General features: G+C 35.8%; 3 protein-coding genes and 1 long non-coding RNA gene across 4 annotated transcripts; all 4 read left to right on the top strand.

Annotated features, from left to right (window-relative positions):
* The first annotated feature begins 5519 nt into the window (after positions 1-5519).
* Positions 5520-8190, top strand: LOC138402920 (uncharacterized). The gene is made up of 2 exons (XM_069501456.1): positions 5520-7154; positions 8176-8190. Exons 1-2 carry the CDS (start codon positions 5520-5522, stop codon positions 8188-8190), a joined length of 1650 nt encoding a protein of 549 aa, XP_069357557.1.
* Positions 8191-9495: 1305 nt separating this feature from the next.
* On the top strand, positions 9496-11169 carry LOC138402841 (uncharacterized). Its single transcript, XR_011237184.1, has 2 exons — positions 9496-10560; positions 10845-11169. It is a non-coding gene; the product is annotated as an uncharacterized lncRNA (long non-coding RNA).
* Positions 11170-12226: 1057 nt separating this feature from the next.
* Positions 12227-17202, top strand: LOC138402919 (probable inactive protein kinase DDB_G0270444). The gene is made up of 4 exons (XM_069501455.1): positions 12227-12230; positions 13000-13302; positions 15535-15603; positions 15710-17202. The coding sequence occupies exons 1-4, from the start codon at positions 12227-12229 to the stop codon at positions 16318-16320; spliced, it is 987 nt and encodes a 328-aa protein (XP_069357556.1). The 3' UTR covers positions 16321-17202.
* Positions 17048-18885, top strand: LOC138402918 (glutamic acid-rich protein-like). The gene is made up of 3 exons (XM_069501454.1): positions 17048-17081; positions 17546-17614; positions 17720-18885. The coding sequence occupies exons 1-3, from the start codon at positions 17048-17050 to the stop codon at positions 18331-18333; spliced, it is 717 nt and encodes a 238-aa protein (XP_069357555.1). The 3' UTR covers positions 18334-18885.
* The last annotated feature ends 543 nt before the right edge of the window (positions 18886-19428 follow it).

Raw genomic sequence — 19428 nt, 5'->3', positions numbered from 1 at the left:
GATCGGATGAGTGCGTAACCGCCGCGCCGTAAGAGTAATAATAATTGTGATTTCAGTGAAATTCGTCACGTCAAGACGGGGTAACACTCTGATATGTATAGACGGGTACAATTTCCGGCATATCAAGGATAGAAGAAGACCTAGCGCCAAGCTGAGATGGTGTTGTTGCAACCGTGTAAAATACAAGTGTAAAGCCAGATTACAGACTCTGGAAGACCAGATAATACTTTTGGAGGACAACCATAACCATCCGGTTATAGATAACGCTGCAACGGACAGCGTCGATTAGGCACAATAGGTAAAAATGTGCCGCCAAGTGATTTAGGGCGTTTTTGCACTCATCCGTGATTTTACTGATCCGTGAAAAAAATACGAATCGAATGTACGTATTTGTATGATGGCCGCGAAGAATCACGGATACGAACCGAATACGGATGAGTGTACAAACGCCCTTACAGTGGATAGTCCGTACAAAATCACTTCTCACGCCCATTTTGAACTCTATGGGTCAACTGTCAAGTCAAAAGTACGGTTCACCTTTAAAATAAGAACTAAAAACGTACTTTTGACATGACAATTTGACACATAAAGTTTGTTATAATAGCGCATAATACAGAGTCCGAATCGCACTTTTTATTTTTGCACTATTGTAACATGTTTAGCACCGGCTTGTAGTGAATTAGTGAATTAAAGGTAGCCCACGGGTTTTAATGATTATTTGGCTTTTGAAAATGTATGATAAATAATATATCATAACTAATTATTATTGTTTATTTATTTATTTACTTGAGGCGCCTATGGAGCGGAGCATAAGAGCAAGAAATACGAAGAAATTCGGTCGTATTACGTCACTATCCCATTTATGATTCTGACGTAAACTACGAGGGCAAAAGCATAAGTCATTTTCAAGTTACATCTATTAAAATTGGTATTTGAGCTTTTGGGTAAAATTGTGGAAGTATAAAACCCGCAAATTGCTATTGCGCTGGAACCATGTCTTATTAACATCGAAATGACAGCATTTTGACGTCATTCAGCCAAAATTTTTTTTTTTTTTTTTTATTGATCACGTAAATTTCAAAAATACATTTTAAAATAAACAGTTCGCCATCCTCTAGAAACTGTTAAAGTTTATGTGAGGATGGCGAGTTCGCGTTATACAAATTTAATAAAATCTAGGTAACAAACTTATAAAAATTAAAAGCTGTAAATTAGTGCATATTTGTACATATAAAAAATCGTTACATGAAGCACTTCCTAGACCTAGACATCCAAAGAGGCACCTAGATCCAGGAAGTGCCTCTTACAATTTCTTATAAAAATCGCTCTTTTACTGTAGGTATTTTGCAAATATAAATATACCATCAGCTCGAAACTTCAGTCTAGTGCTAACGTCACTAAAATTGCGGCTGCGCGCATTAGCAATCTGCGGGACTGATAGGTAAGCGTTATAAGATTTTTGGAAATTCTACCCGATTTTCAAAAATCGTGCAAAGCGATCCAGCTAGAACTATTTATAGTACTTAATCTTTTCCAGCTATATTCGTCAGTTCGCAGAGAGGTAGAACAATGATCAGTTTAGGAGGCTACACGTTTTACAACAAGAAAACCCATCAAGGGATTGATATAAAGAAACGCTGGGTTTGCTCTACCCACTTCTGTAGGGGTTGCCGTGCAGTCATATACACCGTAGATGATACTATAGTTAGCGTAAAAAATGAGCATAGCCACCAACCTACATCTAGTCAATATAAAACGTATCAGATGTAAGGAAATGAGACAATAGCAACGTTAGATAAGGAAATAAGGATATTAAAACTTACAGTATTTGGCCTTTTGTGCACTCATCCGTAAAAATACGGATTCCATAAAACTACGAATCAAATGAGTACGTATTAAGGCGTTTGTGCACTCATCCGTGATTTTACGGATCCGTAAAAAAATACTAATCGAATGTACGTATTTGTATGACATAAAAAATCACGGATACGAACTGAATACTGATTGAGTGCACAAACGCCCTAAGGCAGGAAATATTTCACATTTCATTCAGAAGTTTAGAAAGAGAGCGTTGTCTTTATCGTTGAGACCAACGAAACGTCACATGAGTGACAAAGGCGACGCTCTGCGAAGCAGAAATCTCTTTCTGTTGTTTAAAATTTTTAAATTATATAATATATTTTAAACAGTATGGACTGTGTTGAGTTTGTGATTTTTATGACTTCATTATAAATCAATGTTTTTATGCTACAACAGTAAGTTAAATTTTTTCTAAACTTTTGACACATTAAATTGTGTTTTCATATAACAATACACGAAGCCAAATTAAAGATTTGTTTAAATGTATTTTCTTCCTTTTTTAGAGTACCGAAGTATTTTTAAATGAGTCTTGTTTATTTTAGACGTTTTTTTTTAAATAAACGCTATTGCGTATGAATTGCAATACCTAACGTTTATAAAATATCTCTCACCCGGCTATGCTCACGTGTTTAGTTGACGTTAGCCCGACTAGTTTCGAACCCATCCGGGGTCCATTCGAAAATAGTCGGACTAACGTCGACTAAACACGTGAGCATAGCCGGGTGAGAGATATTTTATATAATGGCAATCACTCACGATAGTTTAATTTAAATATAACGTTTATTTAAAAAATACCGGTTAAAGTCAAAGTCAAAGTCAAGTGATTTATTCAAAATAGGTAATAAATTACTCTTATTGATGGTCTGGTATGGCGTTAGATTTGTAAGATATAGTGGTGATAATTATAACGCAAACTTAAAACTAAAGCTACGAGGGTTCCAAACGCGCCCAGGTCTGAGAAGAGCCCACAACAAACTCATACTATTACACAAACAACAAACACACAACAAACATACAACAAACAACAAACATAACGTTATACTGTTACTAATCTTAATTTACTACGGTATCTTCTTTTATTTTCCAGCAACGTTCATAAGGTCTAGAAGAGGCAGGGCCTTGATCATGTTGGGAGGGTATACATTCTACCACAAGAAGGACACCGCCGGTAAGATAAAGAAAAGATGGCTCTGTTCAACGAACTTCCGGTGGGGATGCAAAGCGGTAGTGTACACAGTGGAGGATATCATTGTTTTTGTGAAGAATGAACACAACCACGAACCGAAGAGCTATCCTTTAATGTAATTGAGCACTTATTACACTGAAGAACGACACATACATGGTTATTATTCGTATTTGAAATTGTAACATCCGCCCTTATTCTACTACGAGAAGGACACCGCCGGTAAGATAAAGAAAAGATGGCTCTGTTCAACAAACTTCCGGTGGGGATGCAAAGCGTGTTTACGGAATACTTAAAAAAAAAAAAAAAAAGAGCACTCCTAAAATTAATGTCACATGTCACTTATGTAACCTATAAAACGTTTTGTTAAATAGATTGGTTTTAAAAATTCACTAGTTTTATTTGTGTGATAACTATCAAATTAGCCGTATTCATCACCAATCATTTGGTCCAATCGAACCTTGGATGAAGAACTATACATTTCATTCGTACGACCTCGTGGATATACAAGATGGAGCATGAATTGCAAGTACAGTGCGATATCTACAAACAGATACAGAAATTGGGAAGTAACTTTAAGAAAACCCCCAAAGACCGGCTTACGGTGAGTTATATCGAGACTAGGCTTGAAATGCTACAAAGCTATTGGCAAGATTACAGTACTACGCATAAAAACTTGCTGACAATTCCCGCCGATCAAAGAAAGACATTGTCTTATTTTAATAATGAAGATTACGACGCGTGTCTAAGTACCTACCTGGAAATTAAGACCAAAATGCGCGAATTGTTAAAACCAAAAGAAACAAACTCGGATTTACCGATTGTCAAATCAAAATTGCCCCCCATACAAATCCCTAGTTTCAATGGCAATTATGGAGATTGGTTGTCATTCCGTGATTTATTTAAATCACTCGTTCATGATAATCCAAACATTACCCAAGTAAACAAATGTCAGTACTTAAAATCTAGTCTCACCGGGGATGCTGAAAGCTTGGTTAAACAAATACAAGTATCTGAGGATAATTATGATATTATATGGGATATGCTTAATAGAAGATATAATAACAAACGTAGCATAGTTAACACATTTTTCTCAAAATTGCTTAATCAAAAAAAATTAACAACAGAATCTGCAAAAGGTATTAGAGAATTATTGGACGTCACAACAGAATGCCTAGCTACATTAAAAGGATTGAATTTACCATCAGACAGCTGGGGTGACTTAATTGTTTACATCATCATACAAAAGCTAGATCCTGAATCTCACAAGTTATTCGAACAACGAATTGATTCTAATGCTGTTTTACCTACATGGAAGGATTTGTCTGATTTTCTAGAATATCGATTCCGTACCTTAGAGACTATTAACACTAATATCAAATCTAAAGATACCTCCAGATCTACCAATCTTAAAACTTTTCAGTCTACTGTGACGCAGTCCCAATTCTGCTTATATTGCAACGGCACCCATTTTATTTATCACTGTAAGGAATTTTGCAAACTTGATTTAAGTAAACGGAAGGATTTTGTTTTAAAGAACAATATTTGCTTCAATTGCATGAAGAAAAACCATTCGTCAAAGCAGTGCTTACAGTCCACTACTTGTAGAAAGTGTTCAAGGAAACACCACACACTTCTTCATGGATATAGTCCTAATCCTTCTAGTGAAAATACATCAGCTCCAGATCAATCACCTTCACATTCAACGAATGATGAGAATCCACAAACATCAGTACATACAACACAAACAATTGCTCTTACCAATTGTGCAGAGAGTTCTGTTACAGAAGTTCCAGTTATACTAGCTACAGCATTGGTTGATGTGCCATGTCCAAATGGCAGCGTACACACTCTACGGGCCCTGGTTGATCAAGGGTCCCAGGCATGTCTTATCACGGAGTCAGCATGCCAAGCTCTGGGTATTAAACGAACAGGTATTCAAGCATCTATTACAGGGGTTGGGTCATCCACAGCACTTTCAACCTCCATGATACAGTTCAACATTGAGTCTAGAAACAACCCAGGGATATCAGTCAAAGTCACTGCATTCACACTTAGTTCTTTAACTTCATACATACCTCTACGGTCACATGCAATTGATTGGCCACTACTGAATAAGATTCCATTAGCTGACCCCACTTTTAACAGAGCAGGGAAGATAGATCTCATCCTTGGAGCAGATATCTATGCAGAGATTTTACAAGACGGAGTAATTACACACAAAACTGAGAGTTCTACTCTAGTCGCTCAGAGAACTACATTGGGATGGCTAATTTCGGGGAGACATACAGCCAACAATTTGTACAACCAAGTCACGGTACATCACGTCAAGATGGAATTGAACTCCATTCTTGAACGCTTTTGGGAAATAGAACAGTCAAATGACACTCGAATAATGACAAACGATGAGCTTAAATGTGAACGTTTTTATGAAGCCACACACCAAAGATTAGAGAATGGGCGATATCAAGTAAGAATGCCATTCACAACCCATCCTCCTGATCTTGGTGAATCACTTACACTAGCCACAAAAAGGTTAGCCTCCTTAGAGAAGAAATTTGACAAGGATTCAGTCCTACATGAGAAATACAATGAGTTTATGCTTGATTATTTACAGCAAGGTCATATGGAGCCTGTGCCTTTACCAGAGATACAAAAATCAAACCAATTATGTTATATACCACATCATCCTGTAATAAATGAACAACATCTGACCACAAAGCTCCGTGTCGTGTATGACAGTTCAGCCAAGACTAGCAATCATAAGTCACTTAATGACAATCTTATGGTCGGTCCAGCTTTACAAAATGACTTAAGAGATGTTACCTTGAGATGGAGACGACACCGCATAGCATTAGTTGGAGATATCCGTCAAATGTACAGGATGATAAGTAAAGATAAGAGAGATAGAAACTATCTACGAATACTATGGAGATTTAATGTGAATGATCCTATACAGCACTATCGCCTAACAACTGTCACCTATGGCACTTCTTGTGCACCCTATTTGGCAATAAAAACACTCAAACAGCTGGCAGAAGATGAAAGATCTAACTTCAATGATGAGGTGGCGGATAGAGTTCTTCAAGATTTCTATATTGATGACCTTCTGACAGGCGACAATACTCTAAATAAGGTCATAGACCTTAAAGAAGACATCACAAAGCTTTTGCAAAAGGGAGGTTTCACACTACACAAGTGGGCATCAAACAGTCCTGATATAGAAGAGGCTGAACAATCTACACGCAAAATACTAGGCATCATTTGGAATGGTCATACCGATAAATTTGAAGCAAAGATAGAGCTCCCTCCAATCAAGGAACCTGTCACAAAGAGAACCATTCTACGTGATATTGCTATGATTTACGATCCTTCCGGCTGGTTGGCACCTGTTGTTATAGTAGCAAAGACCATGTTACAGAAACTTTGGATGGAAAAAATAGATTGGGATGATTCCCTACCTCAGCCTCTGTTGCAAGAATGGACAAAGTTTAGACAGGAACTCACAGACATGCCACCCACTGAGATTGATAGATGGCTGGGTATCACTGAAGACATTCACAGTATACAACTGCATGGATTTTCGGATGCATCATCTATAGCATATTCTTCAGTAGTCTATTTGCGAGTAATCACAACCCATAGAGTGATAGTCACACTATTGGAGTCTAGAACAAGAGTTGCACCAGTTAAGCAAATATCACTACCCAGACTTGAGTTGTGCGGGTCTGTCATGTTGGCAAAGTTACTACATAGAGTTCAAAAGGCCTTAAGCATTTCCATACACTCTGTGTATGCATGGACAGATGCCACGATCGTCTTGGCTTGGTTACAGCGTCCATCAAGCAATTGGACTATATTTGTTGCAAATCGTGTCACTGAAATCACTAACATCATAGACAAGGAACGATGGCACCATGTTTCATCGCAAGATAATCCAGCAGATGTTGCCTCAAGAGGCATCTCACCTAAAGATCTACCAGGTCATGAGCTGTGGTGGCGAGGTCCTGCTTGGCTCACTGAGATGGGCGACCCACCATGTCACTGTCCTGATTCGTGTCTAACAACAGAACTAGAGAAAAAAGTGTCTGTGAAAGTGCAAAGTGGTGTTGTGAGTGATAAAGGCAATAATAGTGATGATACAAATCTTAAACAGTGCTTCGAACTTGACATTCTGGGTAAATATTCTAGTCTAAGCAAATTAATTCGTATTGTGTCTTATATGTTGAGATTTTATGCCTGTTGTAAGCATAAAACTAACACAAAACAAATCTTGACACAACCTAGCTATCTTACATCCAATGAATTACATTATGCATTAACAGTTTTAATAAAGTTGTCTCAAAATTACAATTTAAAGTCTGAACTTGATATTATAAAACAGAAAATGAATGGAAAAGATAAATTCAAAGCTTTAAAAAGATTAGAACATGGCATTAAGATAGCAAAGTTGGATCCATTTGTTGATGAAAATGGTTTGTTGCGTGTTGGTGGCAGAATTCATAATTCTGAGCTAAATACTAATATGAAACATCCTGTTATACTTACCAAAGATTGTAAACTCTCTCTTTTGATAGTTCAAGATGCTCATTACAAAACTTTACATGGGGGAGTTCAGTTGATGTTAAATGTAATCAGGTCTAAATATCATATCATTGGGGTTAGATATATTGTTAAAAAAGTCCATCGGGCATGCTCAAGCTGTTGCAGACAGGCACGAAGGTTAAATACTCAATTAATGGGAAATCTACCAAAAGATAGAGTTACTCCGCAGAGACCATTTTATATTAGTGGTGTAGATTTTGCTGGCCCAGTTGTTCTCAAACTTTTTAGTGGTCGTGGATCTAACAAAACTGTCAAGGCCTACATTGCTATATTTGTATGTACTGCAGTAAAGGCTATACATTTAGAATTAGTGACAAGCTTAACCGGCGAAGGGTTTCTGGCTGCATTCCGCCGTTTTACAAGTAGACGTGGCCATTGCCTTAAGCTCATAAGTGATTGTGGTTCGAACTTCATTCGAGCCTCTAAAGATCTCAAAGAAAGCTTTGCCGACTGCACCAGAGGTTTGCCTAAAGAAATTTCTGACTTGTTAGCCCGTGATGGAACTACATGGCATTTTAACCCTGCAGGGGCTGCCCACATGAACGGTTTAAGTGAATCTGCAGTGAAATCGACAAAGTTTCACTTGAATCGTGTGTTAAGCGATACAAAATTAACTTATGAGGAATATTCTACTCTTTTGTGTCAAATAGAGTCATGCTTGAACTCTCGTCCATTAGTGCCGTTAAATGAAGATAGTGAAGGGACATCTGCACTCACTCCTGGACATTTTTTAATCGGTGAAATTCCTATTGTTGTCCCAGACCGAGATTTAGAAACAGTCAAAGTACCTTATGTACAAAGATGGGTGTATTTACAGCAAAAATTACAATCTTTTTGGAGAAAATGGAGTCAAGAGTATTTAATAAATTTACAAAAACGTCACAAATGGACTAGTGTTCAAGATAATATTAAAATAGGAGATGTTGTCTTAATAAGGGATGAAAGATTGCCACCCTCGAAATGGCTCATGGGTTTAGTAATTTCTACCTATCCAGGAGCTGATGGTTTAGTCCGGGTGGTTAGTATCAAATGTAAGGATACTGTCATTAAAAGACCTATTCATAAACTTTGCTTATTGCCCACACAAGATAACTGATTAAAGTCATAAATAAGTTTCTTATAAACTAAGAAAGAAAACTCATAGTTTGTTGTTTAAACAATGTTTAATAATTAGTAATTCATGTTGTTTATATTTGATTATACCTACTTATATCTTTGTTAAATTACCACTTTATTAGTTATGTAACTTCAACTTGCCACTATTTTGATCTGTACATCAACAATACCTACATTGTTAAACAAAGGTTTTAGTCTTAAAGTACTATGTAACTTAAAGCTAACTAGTCTTAATAAATTCACTTTATTATGTATTCAGTACAAGAGCTAAGTTCACTTTCATAAGTTAAATTCCAGATGTTTTGCCACAAAATATTTGCTAATTTTACTATAGTAGTTCACATTTTGTTTGTTTACTTTCATAATGTAAGGTTAAGTACATCTTGACACAATAACAGTATGCATTTGATGTTGCCATATTATTGTTATTAAATACCTTACTGTCTTTGTGTCATGTAGGTACCATAGAGTAATTAGTGTTGGTGTTTTGTTTCGCCTATTCAGAATATTAGGATTTTTTTCTTTCACATAAAAGGACAGTCGTCCTTTGGGAGGCGAAATGTTTACGGAATACTTAAAAAAAAAAAAAAAAAGAGCACTCCTAAAATTAATGTCACATGTCACTTATGTAACCTATAAAACGTTTTGTTAAATAGATTGGTTTTAAAAATTCACTAGTTTTATTTGTGTGATAACTATCAAATTAGCCGTATTCATCACCAATCAAAGCGGTAGTGTACACAGTGGAGGATATCATTGTTTTTGTGAAGAATGAACACAACCACGAACCGAAGAGCTATCCTTTAATGTAATTGAGCACTTATTACACTGAAGAACGACACATACATGGTTATTATTCGTATTTGAAATTGTAACATCCGCCCTTATTCTACTACGAGAAGGACACCGCCGGTAAGATAAAGAAAAGATGGCTCTGTTCAACGAACTTCCGGTGGGGATGCAAAGCGGTAGTGTACACAGTGGAGGATATCATTGTTTTTGTGAAGAATGAACACAACCACGAACCGAAGAGCTATCCTTTAATGTAATTGAGCACTTATTACACTGAAGAACGACACATACATGGTTATTATTCGTATTTGAAATTGTAACATCCGCCCTTATTCTACTACGAGAAGGACACCGCCGGTAAGATAAAGAAAAGATGGCTCTGTTCAACGAACTTCCGGTGGGGATGCAAAGCGGTAGTGTACACAGTGGAGGATATCATTGTTTTTGTGAAGAATGAACACAACCACGAACCGAAGAGCTATCCTTTAATGTAATTGAGCACTTATTACACTGAAGAACGACACATACATGGTTATTATTCGTATTTGAAACTGTATCATCCGCCCTTATTCTACTACGAGAAGAATACTGCCAGTAAGATAAAGAAAAGATGGCTCTGTTCAACGAACTTCCGGTGGGGATGCAAAGCCGTGGTGTACACAGTGAAGGATATCATTGTTTTTGTGAAGAATGAACACAGCCATGAACCGAAGAGTCATTTTATGTAACTGAGCACTTATTACACTGAAGAACGACACATATTTTGTGTTTAATCTGACTCATGGTTATTATTCGTAATTTGAATTGTAAGTAACACCCGCCTAAATACTACCACGAGAAGGATACTGCCATTAAGATAAAAAAAGATGGCTCTGTTTAACAAACTTCCGGTGGGGATGCAAAGCCGTGGAGAAGAGCTATCATTTTATGTAACTGAGCACTTATTATACTGAGGAGCGTCACATTGGTATACAATCCACTTTCGTTTTTAATCTGCATCATAGGTATGAGTTTTATTTTTTAATATAAAATGTAAATAATACGCGCCTATATTTTATTATCATTATCATGATCATCATTATTATCCACATCCACTGCTAGGCATAGGTAGATAGGTGCTCTTGTAGGGATTTCCACACGCCGCTGTCTTGCGTCGCCGAATTCAGCGGCTCCCTGCGACTCATTTGATATCACCTACCCACCGTCAGTCATTTTTAAAGTGTTGTTAAGTAATATAGCATATATATTTAAGTAGATATATTTAGCATTTCTTATATGCTTGTTTCAGCCGTATTCGTAACATCTAATAGAGGCAACACAATGATCAGAATAGGTGGTTATACGTTTTCATACAAAAAGGACTCCAGGAGAAACGTAGAGGAAAAAAAGCGGTGGGTGTGTTCCTCCCACTTCTGCTTAGGGTGCAAAGCTGTTGTCTACACTGTGGAGGATACGATAGTTAGCGTCAAAAATATACACTCTCACGAACCTAAGCGGAGGCCTTATCCTGATTACAATTATTGAGTTATTATATAATAATATATAAAATATAATGCGAAACAGGTAAAAAGGAATATATTATAATGTAAAGAATAAAGTATATTTTTGGTTAACTATGTTTTTTTTTGCTACTTTCCTGCACCTGATCTCCTTCTTTAATTCGTTTTAATACAAAAGAGACTCCAGGAGAAATGTAGAGGAAAAAAGCGGTGGGTGTGTTCCTCCCACTTCTGCTTAGGGTGCAAAGCTGTTGTCTACACTGTGGAAGATACGATCGGCAACGTCAAAAATACACATTCTCACGAAGCTAAGCGGAGGCCTTATGCTGATTACAATTATTGAATTATTAGATAATAATATAGAAAATATAATGCATAACAGGTAAAAGAAATATATTATAATATAAAGAATAAAGTATACTTTTGGTTAACTATCTGTCCTGCATCTGGTGTCCTTCTTAAATTTGTTTTCATACAAAGGGGATTCCAGAAGAATGTAGAGGAAAAAAGCGGTGGGTGTGTTGATCCCACTTCTGCTTTGGTCGTCTTGGCCGAAATTCAGTCAGGAGAACATTATTTAAAAATAAACTTCCACTTTCAGAAAAATACCCATATATGATCGAGACTTCAGTTAGAGGGTATCCTATAATAACAATAGGAGGGTTTCGGTATTCCAAAAGATATGTATCAAGAGACAGTTCCCCACCAAGGGTTCGATGGCGATGTTCTACGCACCACAGCCTGAAATGCAAAGCCTCTATCATCACTGTCAATAGTATAATAATTGTCCTGGATGATGATCATAATCATAAACCGGTTGTATAAAATTGTGACTGAATGCCCAATGTACCTGTAATATTATATTATGATCTCTTTTCTAATCAACCTGAGAATAATCATTAAGTACTAGATGATGCCCGCGATTTTTTACAGCGTTACATATAATATTATTTTTACATTTAAGACTTAACAAGGCCAAATATGATTACAATTTTACAATTTTGCTTAATAGTTAATAATTTGATTACAATATTATAAAATATTATAAATACCTAGTAGATGATTCACAGCATGCGTGTGTGTGTGTTCATGTGTGTGTGTGTGTGTGTGTGTGTTTATGTGTGTGTGAGTCTGTAAGAGAGAGAGAGAGAGAGAGATTGCGTGTGAGTGTATGCGTGAGTGTGTGTTTATGCGTTATGATATACGTTTAATTTATGTACTACTATAGATATTAATATAATTATTATTAGTTACTTATTATTAATTTTCCGATGCAGTTTAATTATTTATATAATGTTATTTTGAAAAGGTAATAGTTTTTTGTTTCTAAAGTTAATCAAGTCTGTGTTTTGTCTCACCTTCTTCATTTCACATCCTCATCGGTTTAGAAAACTCTATAACATCCCACTACAAGTAATTTTATTCTTAACTATATACTTTACAATTTTCTAAATTATACGATGTCATTATTTTTGTTGTACATAATCTCTATAAAATTGTGAAAATGATATCACTATATTTAGATCTGTCAATTTAGTTTAGTTTTGAGATTGTGTACAACCGAATCAGGTATAAGCCATGACAATTCTGATTACACCTAAATTTTAGAGTATTCGCATCCTCTTCTTACTAATGTAATATAAAAAGGACTGGCACAGTTTGACAGTTTTAAATTTAATTTAGACCTGTTAAACCTTGTGACTTTAGCGAGAGTCTATTGTTTAAATTATTAGCGTGAACTAAACTGTCTTTAAATGTAAAATTCATGTTCTGTCTTTTTTAGCAATATTAAAAAGAAAAAGATGCAGATACTCTATATTTAGTTTAGAGAAAGACAACAGAATCGGCGCTAATGTAGCTAAAGTAGTATTAGTAATATAGATTATTATTGTCAAAAAAAACTGTATACAGATTCATTAATTTTAAAAATCCATGCGCTTTCAGAGAAAGTTGATAATCAAGAACCTTTGGAGCTACATAAAGATGTACCAATGGAAAATCAAGACAATGACACTACCAAAGAACTAACGGAGTCAGCTTCACATAAAGTGCAACTAGAAGGTCTAGAAGCTGTAAAGATGGAGAAAAGCAATAAACAAGAGGAAGCTAAGAAGCAAGTTAAATATATAATTTTAGGGGAGAAAACTTGTAAATATGTACCTTCAGCGGAGAAATCTGGTAAGCAAGTTCTTTTAGAAGTCGTCGCTAATAGAATAGTACAAACGAAAGAAGCTGGTATTCAAGCAGGTATTGAGGCAGATGTTGTAGTTAATGTAGATAATGTAGTTGCAGAGAGAGCTACCGGTAAAAATAAAACATGTTTCCACACTTTGAAAAAAGTTAACAAGCTTCAAAACTGCATAGATTGTTTGACTGAGCTTAGAAATTTCATGTCCCACAAGGCGGCACTAAAGAGAGTAAAAAAAACAAATACTTTCTGCGTTGAATGTGACAGATTGATGTGTACCTATTGTTTTAATACAACGCACCCAATCGAGAAAAACATTTAACGTCTAAAGCCTTATAAACATAAGGCGTTTTCATTTTAAGTTTCTTAACATGTTTTTATTTTCGTTAAGATTAAATTGTAGGAAGTATAAAGCAATTTTGCAAGTGCCAGATATGGACTAAGAGCCAGACGTTCATTATTTTCAAACAGCTGAAAGTTAAGTTTCTCTAATTATTGTCCCCAACACTAGAAGGAACGTTTGCTTGGATGTTTGTTTGGATAATGGTGGATTTAAGAGATAACAGGTAATAAAGGTGTTGGGAGGAGAGTTTGGAGTAGAGAGCCTCATAAGCACAATGCTGGAAGAGAAAAAGAAGTGGCAGATAGTTCAGAAATACATGGAAGGTATAATGAAAAGTAAGGAGAAAGACGAAAGAGGAGGAAGTTGAGTTAGTCCGCGGCAGTAATAGTAGGCCAACAAGGCGGGAACATTACTGCTTAGAAAAAGGAGGGATTTTTAGTCGGTAGGAGTCCGGCACTATGTCCATGAGGATTTTCCCCTCCTAAGCAAAATAAAAAGGTAATAAAGGTATAAAAAATCTTACGTCAAAGTATAAAGTCAATTTTTTTGAAAAGTATTAGAAATCACGTCATGCATGCATTGCCAGACACTTAGTGTCCTGGCGACCCCCTGCTAGACATCCTTAAACTTTTATCTTTAAGGGTGTCTGGCAGGGAATTGCACAAAGCCACCACGATCCAAAAATCATCCAAACAAACGTTCTTCCCAGAATTGGGGACAATACGCAGAGAAACTCTCAGCTTTTATAAAATAACGAAGGTCTGGCACGCACTGGCTCTCTCTCTAATACGCACGGACTTATTAAGTAGGTTCGTTGAAAAAAGGTGTGCATTTTTTTTGGAAATTACACAAAAACTATTTTTTTTTAAATATTATTGCCTAAAAATAGTAATAAGTAAGTATCTACCTCATATTTAAAAAAAATCGGATTCCTTTTGTCCCCACTTAGTTTTTGTCTTCTTGCTAGAAAGTTTTGCTATGTAATAAATATATTCTAAAACGTAGCCACCTCTAGGTAGATTAAGTTTTTGTTTTGTTTGAAGAGCTACCGCCGAGTTTCTTGCTGGTTCTTCTCGGCTGGAAAAGCGTTCCGAACCAATGGTAAAGCCAAGTTTTATTTCCTGTATTTTTCTTCGTTTTATACTACTAAGTAAAAATTTAATTGATTAACAGAATTAGAGATTAAGTTTAATTAGAAATATTATTATAAGTACATACATGTAATATTTTAATATAATAAAATATTAGATTAGGAAAGCGTTATTTCTTTTTCTCGCTATAATATAATAAGCTAGAAGCATACAGAATGCTACGAACCTATTATTACTTTGTTTGTAATGTTTTGCTTAAATTACCAAGCTTCATTCGTTTTTTTAAATACATGTCATGTCAAGAATGATTAACTCTCCATTCTTAAGATTTCCTTAAGGTATATTCAATAATATCTTCGCTTCTTTTTATAATATTAAAGAAAATACATTGATATTGTATAGTTTGTAGTCTTAATTTTCGTCGTATAAGAATGGTAGGTATACATAATTAAAAGAAGCATAAACAATTTATGTTTAAAAAGTAATTAAAGATTTTGGTTTGTGTTGCGTTCTTTATTTTACAACCTCATGTTTACAATTTAGTTATAAGTATAGTACGCTCCGCACACCCGCACAGCCCCCGCGTTAACCCAGTGCGGATGAGTGCGGATGACGTGTAGGTCTGCGTGGCGTCCCACCGCCGCATACCCCGATTGCCATCATTATGTCATCATTATGGTTGTAAAGGATTGAAAAAACAATTTATAGTCCGTGACATTTCGCGGACTATAAATTGTATTTTCAATCCTTTACAACATCCAAACGCTTACAATGTACTTATGTTAAGTAGGTATAGGTTAGTCTAGTTAGAAATACAAATTGTTAACATTTTCATTAACATTGGTATGTGCTTTCAGAGAAAGTTGAAATACAAGAACCTTCGAAGCCAGTTAAAGATGTTCCAATGAAAGATGTTAACCCAGAAGGTAACCATTAAAATATCTCAAGTATTACAATGCATATTTATTATTCAAAGCTTTTACAGAATTTCTTGACAGTTTTGTTAATTCAGATTATAATATTCTGTTGCAGAGAAAGTTAACAATCAAGAACCTTCGGAGCCAGCGAAAGATATTAATCAGGAAACTAAAACCGAAACTATTAAAGGACCATGCAAACCAGTTGCAGATGAATTACAAGTGCAAGGCAAAGATGCTGAAAATAAAAATAGTGAAGTCACAGATAAAGTACACGTGGAAGAGTTCAGCCAAGAAGCTGGTAAAAAGGACGAACGTAAAATTAAGGAGGAAGCTAAGAAGCAAGTTAAGTACATCGTTTTAGGCGAGAAAACTAGACAGCAAGTATCTTCAGGGAAAGGTGCTGGTAAACAACTTCTTTTAGAAGTTGTCGCTAATAAGATAGTTCAAACGAAGGAAGCTGGCATTCAAGCAGTTTTGGAGGCAGAGGATGTTGGCAAAGTACTCGGGGAGCGAGCTACTTTACAAAATAAAACACACTTCCACACTTTGAAAGTGGGTCCAAAATTTAAGAACTGCACTGAATGTTACAAGGAGCTCCGCAATTTAATGTCCAGTCGAGCCGCGGAGAAGAGAGTCAAAAGGACCCCGACTATCTGCGTTGATTGCAACAGAGTTATGTGCACTTATTGTTTTAATACAACGCATCCGATCGAGAAAAACTAAGATTATAAGGCGTTTTCATTCTAAGTTTTTAACATATTTTTTTTTGTTATGTTTCGTTAAGATTATATTGTAGGAAGAATAAAGTAATCTTGCATTTGCCAGATATAGACTAAGAGCCAGCGCGTGCCAGACCTTCCTTATTTTATAACAGCTAAAAGTTAAGTTTCTCTGCTTATAGTCCCCAACACTGGAAGGAACGTTTGTTTGGATAAAACAATTTTTTTTAAATATTATTGCCTAAAAATAGTAAAAGGTCTATACCTCATATTTAAAAAAAATCGGATTACTTTTGTCCCCACTTAGTTTTTGTCTTCTTGCTAGAAAGTTTTGCTATGTAATAAATATATTCTAAAACGTAGCCACCTCTAGGTAAATTAAGTTTTTGTTTTGTTTGAAGAGCTTCCGCCGAGTTTCTTGCTGGTTCTTCTCGGCTGGAAAAGCGTTCCGAACCAGTGGTAAAGCCAAGTTTTATTTCCTGTATTTTTCTTCGTTTTATACTTGATTAACAGAATTAGAGATTAAGTTTAATTAGAAATATTATTATAAGTAGATGTAATATTTTAATATAATAAAATATTAGGTAAGGAAAGCGTTATTTCCTTTTCTCGCTATAATATAATAAGCTCGAAGCATCCAGAATGCTACGAACCTATTATTATTTTGTTTGTAATGTTTTGCTTAAATTACCAAGCTTCATTCGTTTTTTTAAATACATGTCATGTCAAGAATGATTAACTCTCCATTCTTAAGATTTCCTTTAGGTATATTCAATAATATCTTCGCTTAATCGCTTATCGTCTTAATTTTCGTCGTATAAGAATGTTATACATAATTAAAAGAAGCATAAACAATTTATGTTTAAAAAGTAATTAAAGATTTTGGTCTGTGTTGCGTTCTTTATTTTACGACCTCATTGTTTACAATTTAGTTATAAGTATAGTACGCGACATGTCGAAATAGCAATCAGGAAGAGAACGCCCCGCACACCCGCACAGCCTCGGCGCATACCCGGTGCGGGCAAGCGCGGGTGACGTGCAGGTCTGCGGGGCGTCCCCCCGCCGCATACCTCGATTGCCATATCGACCTGTCGCGGACTATAAATTATATTTTCAATCCTTTACAACTTCCAAACGCTTACAATGTACTTATGTTAAGTAGGTATGGGTTATTCTAGTTAGAAATACAAATTGTTAACATTTTCATTAACATTGGTATGTGCTTTCAGAGAAAGTTGAAAATCAAGAACCTTCGGAGCTAGTTAAAGATGTTCCAATGAAAAACGTTAATCAAGAAGGTAACCATTAAAATATCTCAAGTATTACAATGCATATTTTTTTATTTAAAGCTTTTACAGAATTCCTTGACAATTTTGTTAATTCATGATTATATTCTGTTGCAGACAAAGTTAACAATCAAGAACCTTCGGAGTCAGCAAAAGATATTAATCAAGAAACCCTAACCGAAACTAATAAAGGACTATGCAAACCAGTTGCAGATGAATTACAAGTGCAAGGCAAAGATGCTGAAAATAAAAAGAATGAATTCACGGATAAAGTACATGTCGAAGAGTTCAGCCAAGAAGCTGGTAAAAAGGACGAAGGTAAAATTAAGGAGGAAGCTAAGAAGCAAGTTAAGTACATTGTTTTAGGTGAGAAAACTAGACAGCAAGTATCTTCAGGGAAAGATGCTGGTAAACATGTTCTTTTAGAAGTTGTCGCTAATAAGATAGTTCTTACGAAGGAAGCTGGCATTCAAGCAGTTTTGGAGGCAGAAGATGTTGGAAAAATACTCGGGGAGCGAGCTACTTTAGAAAATAAAACGTGGTTCCACACTTTGAAAGTGGCTCCAAAATGGAAGAACTGCACTGAATGTTACAAGGAGCTCCGCAATTTAATGTCAAGTCGAGCCGCGGATAAGAGAGTCAAAAGGACCCCGACTATCTGCGTTGATTGCAACAGAGTTATGTGCACTTATTGTTTTAATACAACGCATCCGATCGAGAAAAACATTTAAGATTATAAGGCTTTTCATTCTAAATTTCTTAACATGTTTTCTTTTTCGTTAAGGTCCGTTAAGATTATATTGTAGGAAGTAGCTTAGAGCCTCAATAGCTCAACCGGTGTAGGAGTGGACTGAAAACCGAAAGGTCGACGGTTCAAACCCCGCCCGTTGCACTATTGTCGTACCTACTCCTAGCACAAGCCTGACGCTTAATTTGAGAGGAAAGGGGAATATTAGTCATTTAATATGGCTAATATTCTTTAAAAAAAAAAAAGCCAGCGTGTGCCAGACCTTCCTTATTTTATAACACCTAAAAGTTAAGTTTCTACGAACCTATTATTACTTTTTTTGTAATGTTTTGCTTAAATTACCAAGCTAATAGCATACCGCTTCATTCGTTTTTTTAAAGACATGTCAAGAATTATTACCTACATTCTTAAGATTTATTTTAGGTAAATAATATCTTTGCTTCGTTTTATAATATTCATATTAAATAAAGTACATTGATATGTTATTGTTTGTAGTCTTAATTTTCGTTGTATAAGAATGTTATACATAATTAAAAGAAGCATTTAAACAATTTATGTTTAAAAAGTAATTAAAGATTTTGGTCTGTGTTGCGTTCTTTATTTTACGACCTCATTGTTTACAATTTAGTTATAAGTATAGTACGCGACAGGTCGAAATAGCAATCAGGGAGAGAACGCCCCGCACACCCGCACAGCCTCGGCGATAACCCGGTGCGGGCGAGCGCGGCTGACGTGCAGGTCTGTGGGGCGTCCCCCCGCCGCATACCCCGATTGCCATATCGAGTATCGACCTGTCGGGGACTATAAATTTTATGTTTTCAATATACAATGTACTTATGTTAAGTAGGTATAGGTTATTCTAGTTAGAAATACAAATTGTTAACATTTTCATTAACATTGGTATGTGCTTTCAGTGAAAGTTGACAATCAAAAACCTTCGGAGCGGTTCACCCAAGAAGCTGGTAAAAAGGACGAACGTAAAATTAAGGAGGAAGCTAAGAAGCAAGTTAAGTACATTGTTTTAGGCGAGAAAACTAGACAGCAAGTATCTTTAGGGAAAGGTGCTGGTAAACATGTT

Source organism: Maniola hyperantus, chromosome 10 (genome assembly GCF_902806685.2).
Source record: "Maniola hyperantus chromosome 10, iAphHyp1.2, whole genome shotgun sequence".
NCBI lineage: Eukaryota > Metazoa > Arthropoda > Insecta > Lepidoptera > Nymphalidae > Maniola > Maniola hyperantus.
Note: the sequence above shows the minus strand (reverse complement) of the source record. Positions and strands in the feature narration are given on the sequence as shown.

Bases quoted from the DNA above. Each gene is read 5' to 3' on its own strand.
- LOC138402918 (XM_069501454.1), top strand. From the start codon at position 17,048: ATGATTAACTCTCCATTCTTAAGATTTCCTTTAG. The intron at 17,082-17,545 runs GTATATTCAATA...ATGTGCTTTCAG, and splicing joins ATTCTTAAGATTTCCTTTAG to AGAAAGTTGAAAATCAAGAA. The intron at 17,615-17,719 runs GTAACCATTAAA...ATTCTGTTGCAG, and splicing joins GAAAAACGTTAATCAAGAAG to ACAAAGTTAACAATCAAGAA.
- LOC138402920 (XM_069501456.1), top strand. From the start codon at position 5,520: ATGCCATTCACAACCCATCCTCCTGATCTTGGTGAATCACTTACACTA.
- LOC138402919 (XM_069501455.1), top strand. The intron at 13,303-15,534 runs GTATTGAGGCAG...ATGTGCTTTCAG, and splicing joins AGAAGCTGGTATTCAAGCAG to AGAAAGTTGAAATACAAGAA. The intron at 15,604-15,709 runs GTAACCATTAAA...ATTCTGTTGCAG, and splicing joins GAAAGATGTTAACCCAGAAG to AGAAAGTTAACAATCAAGAA.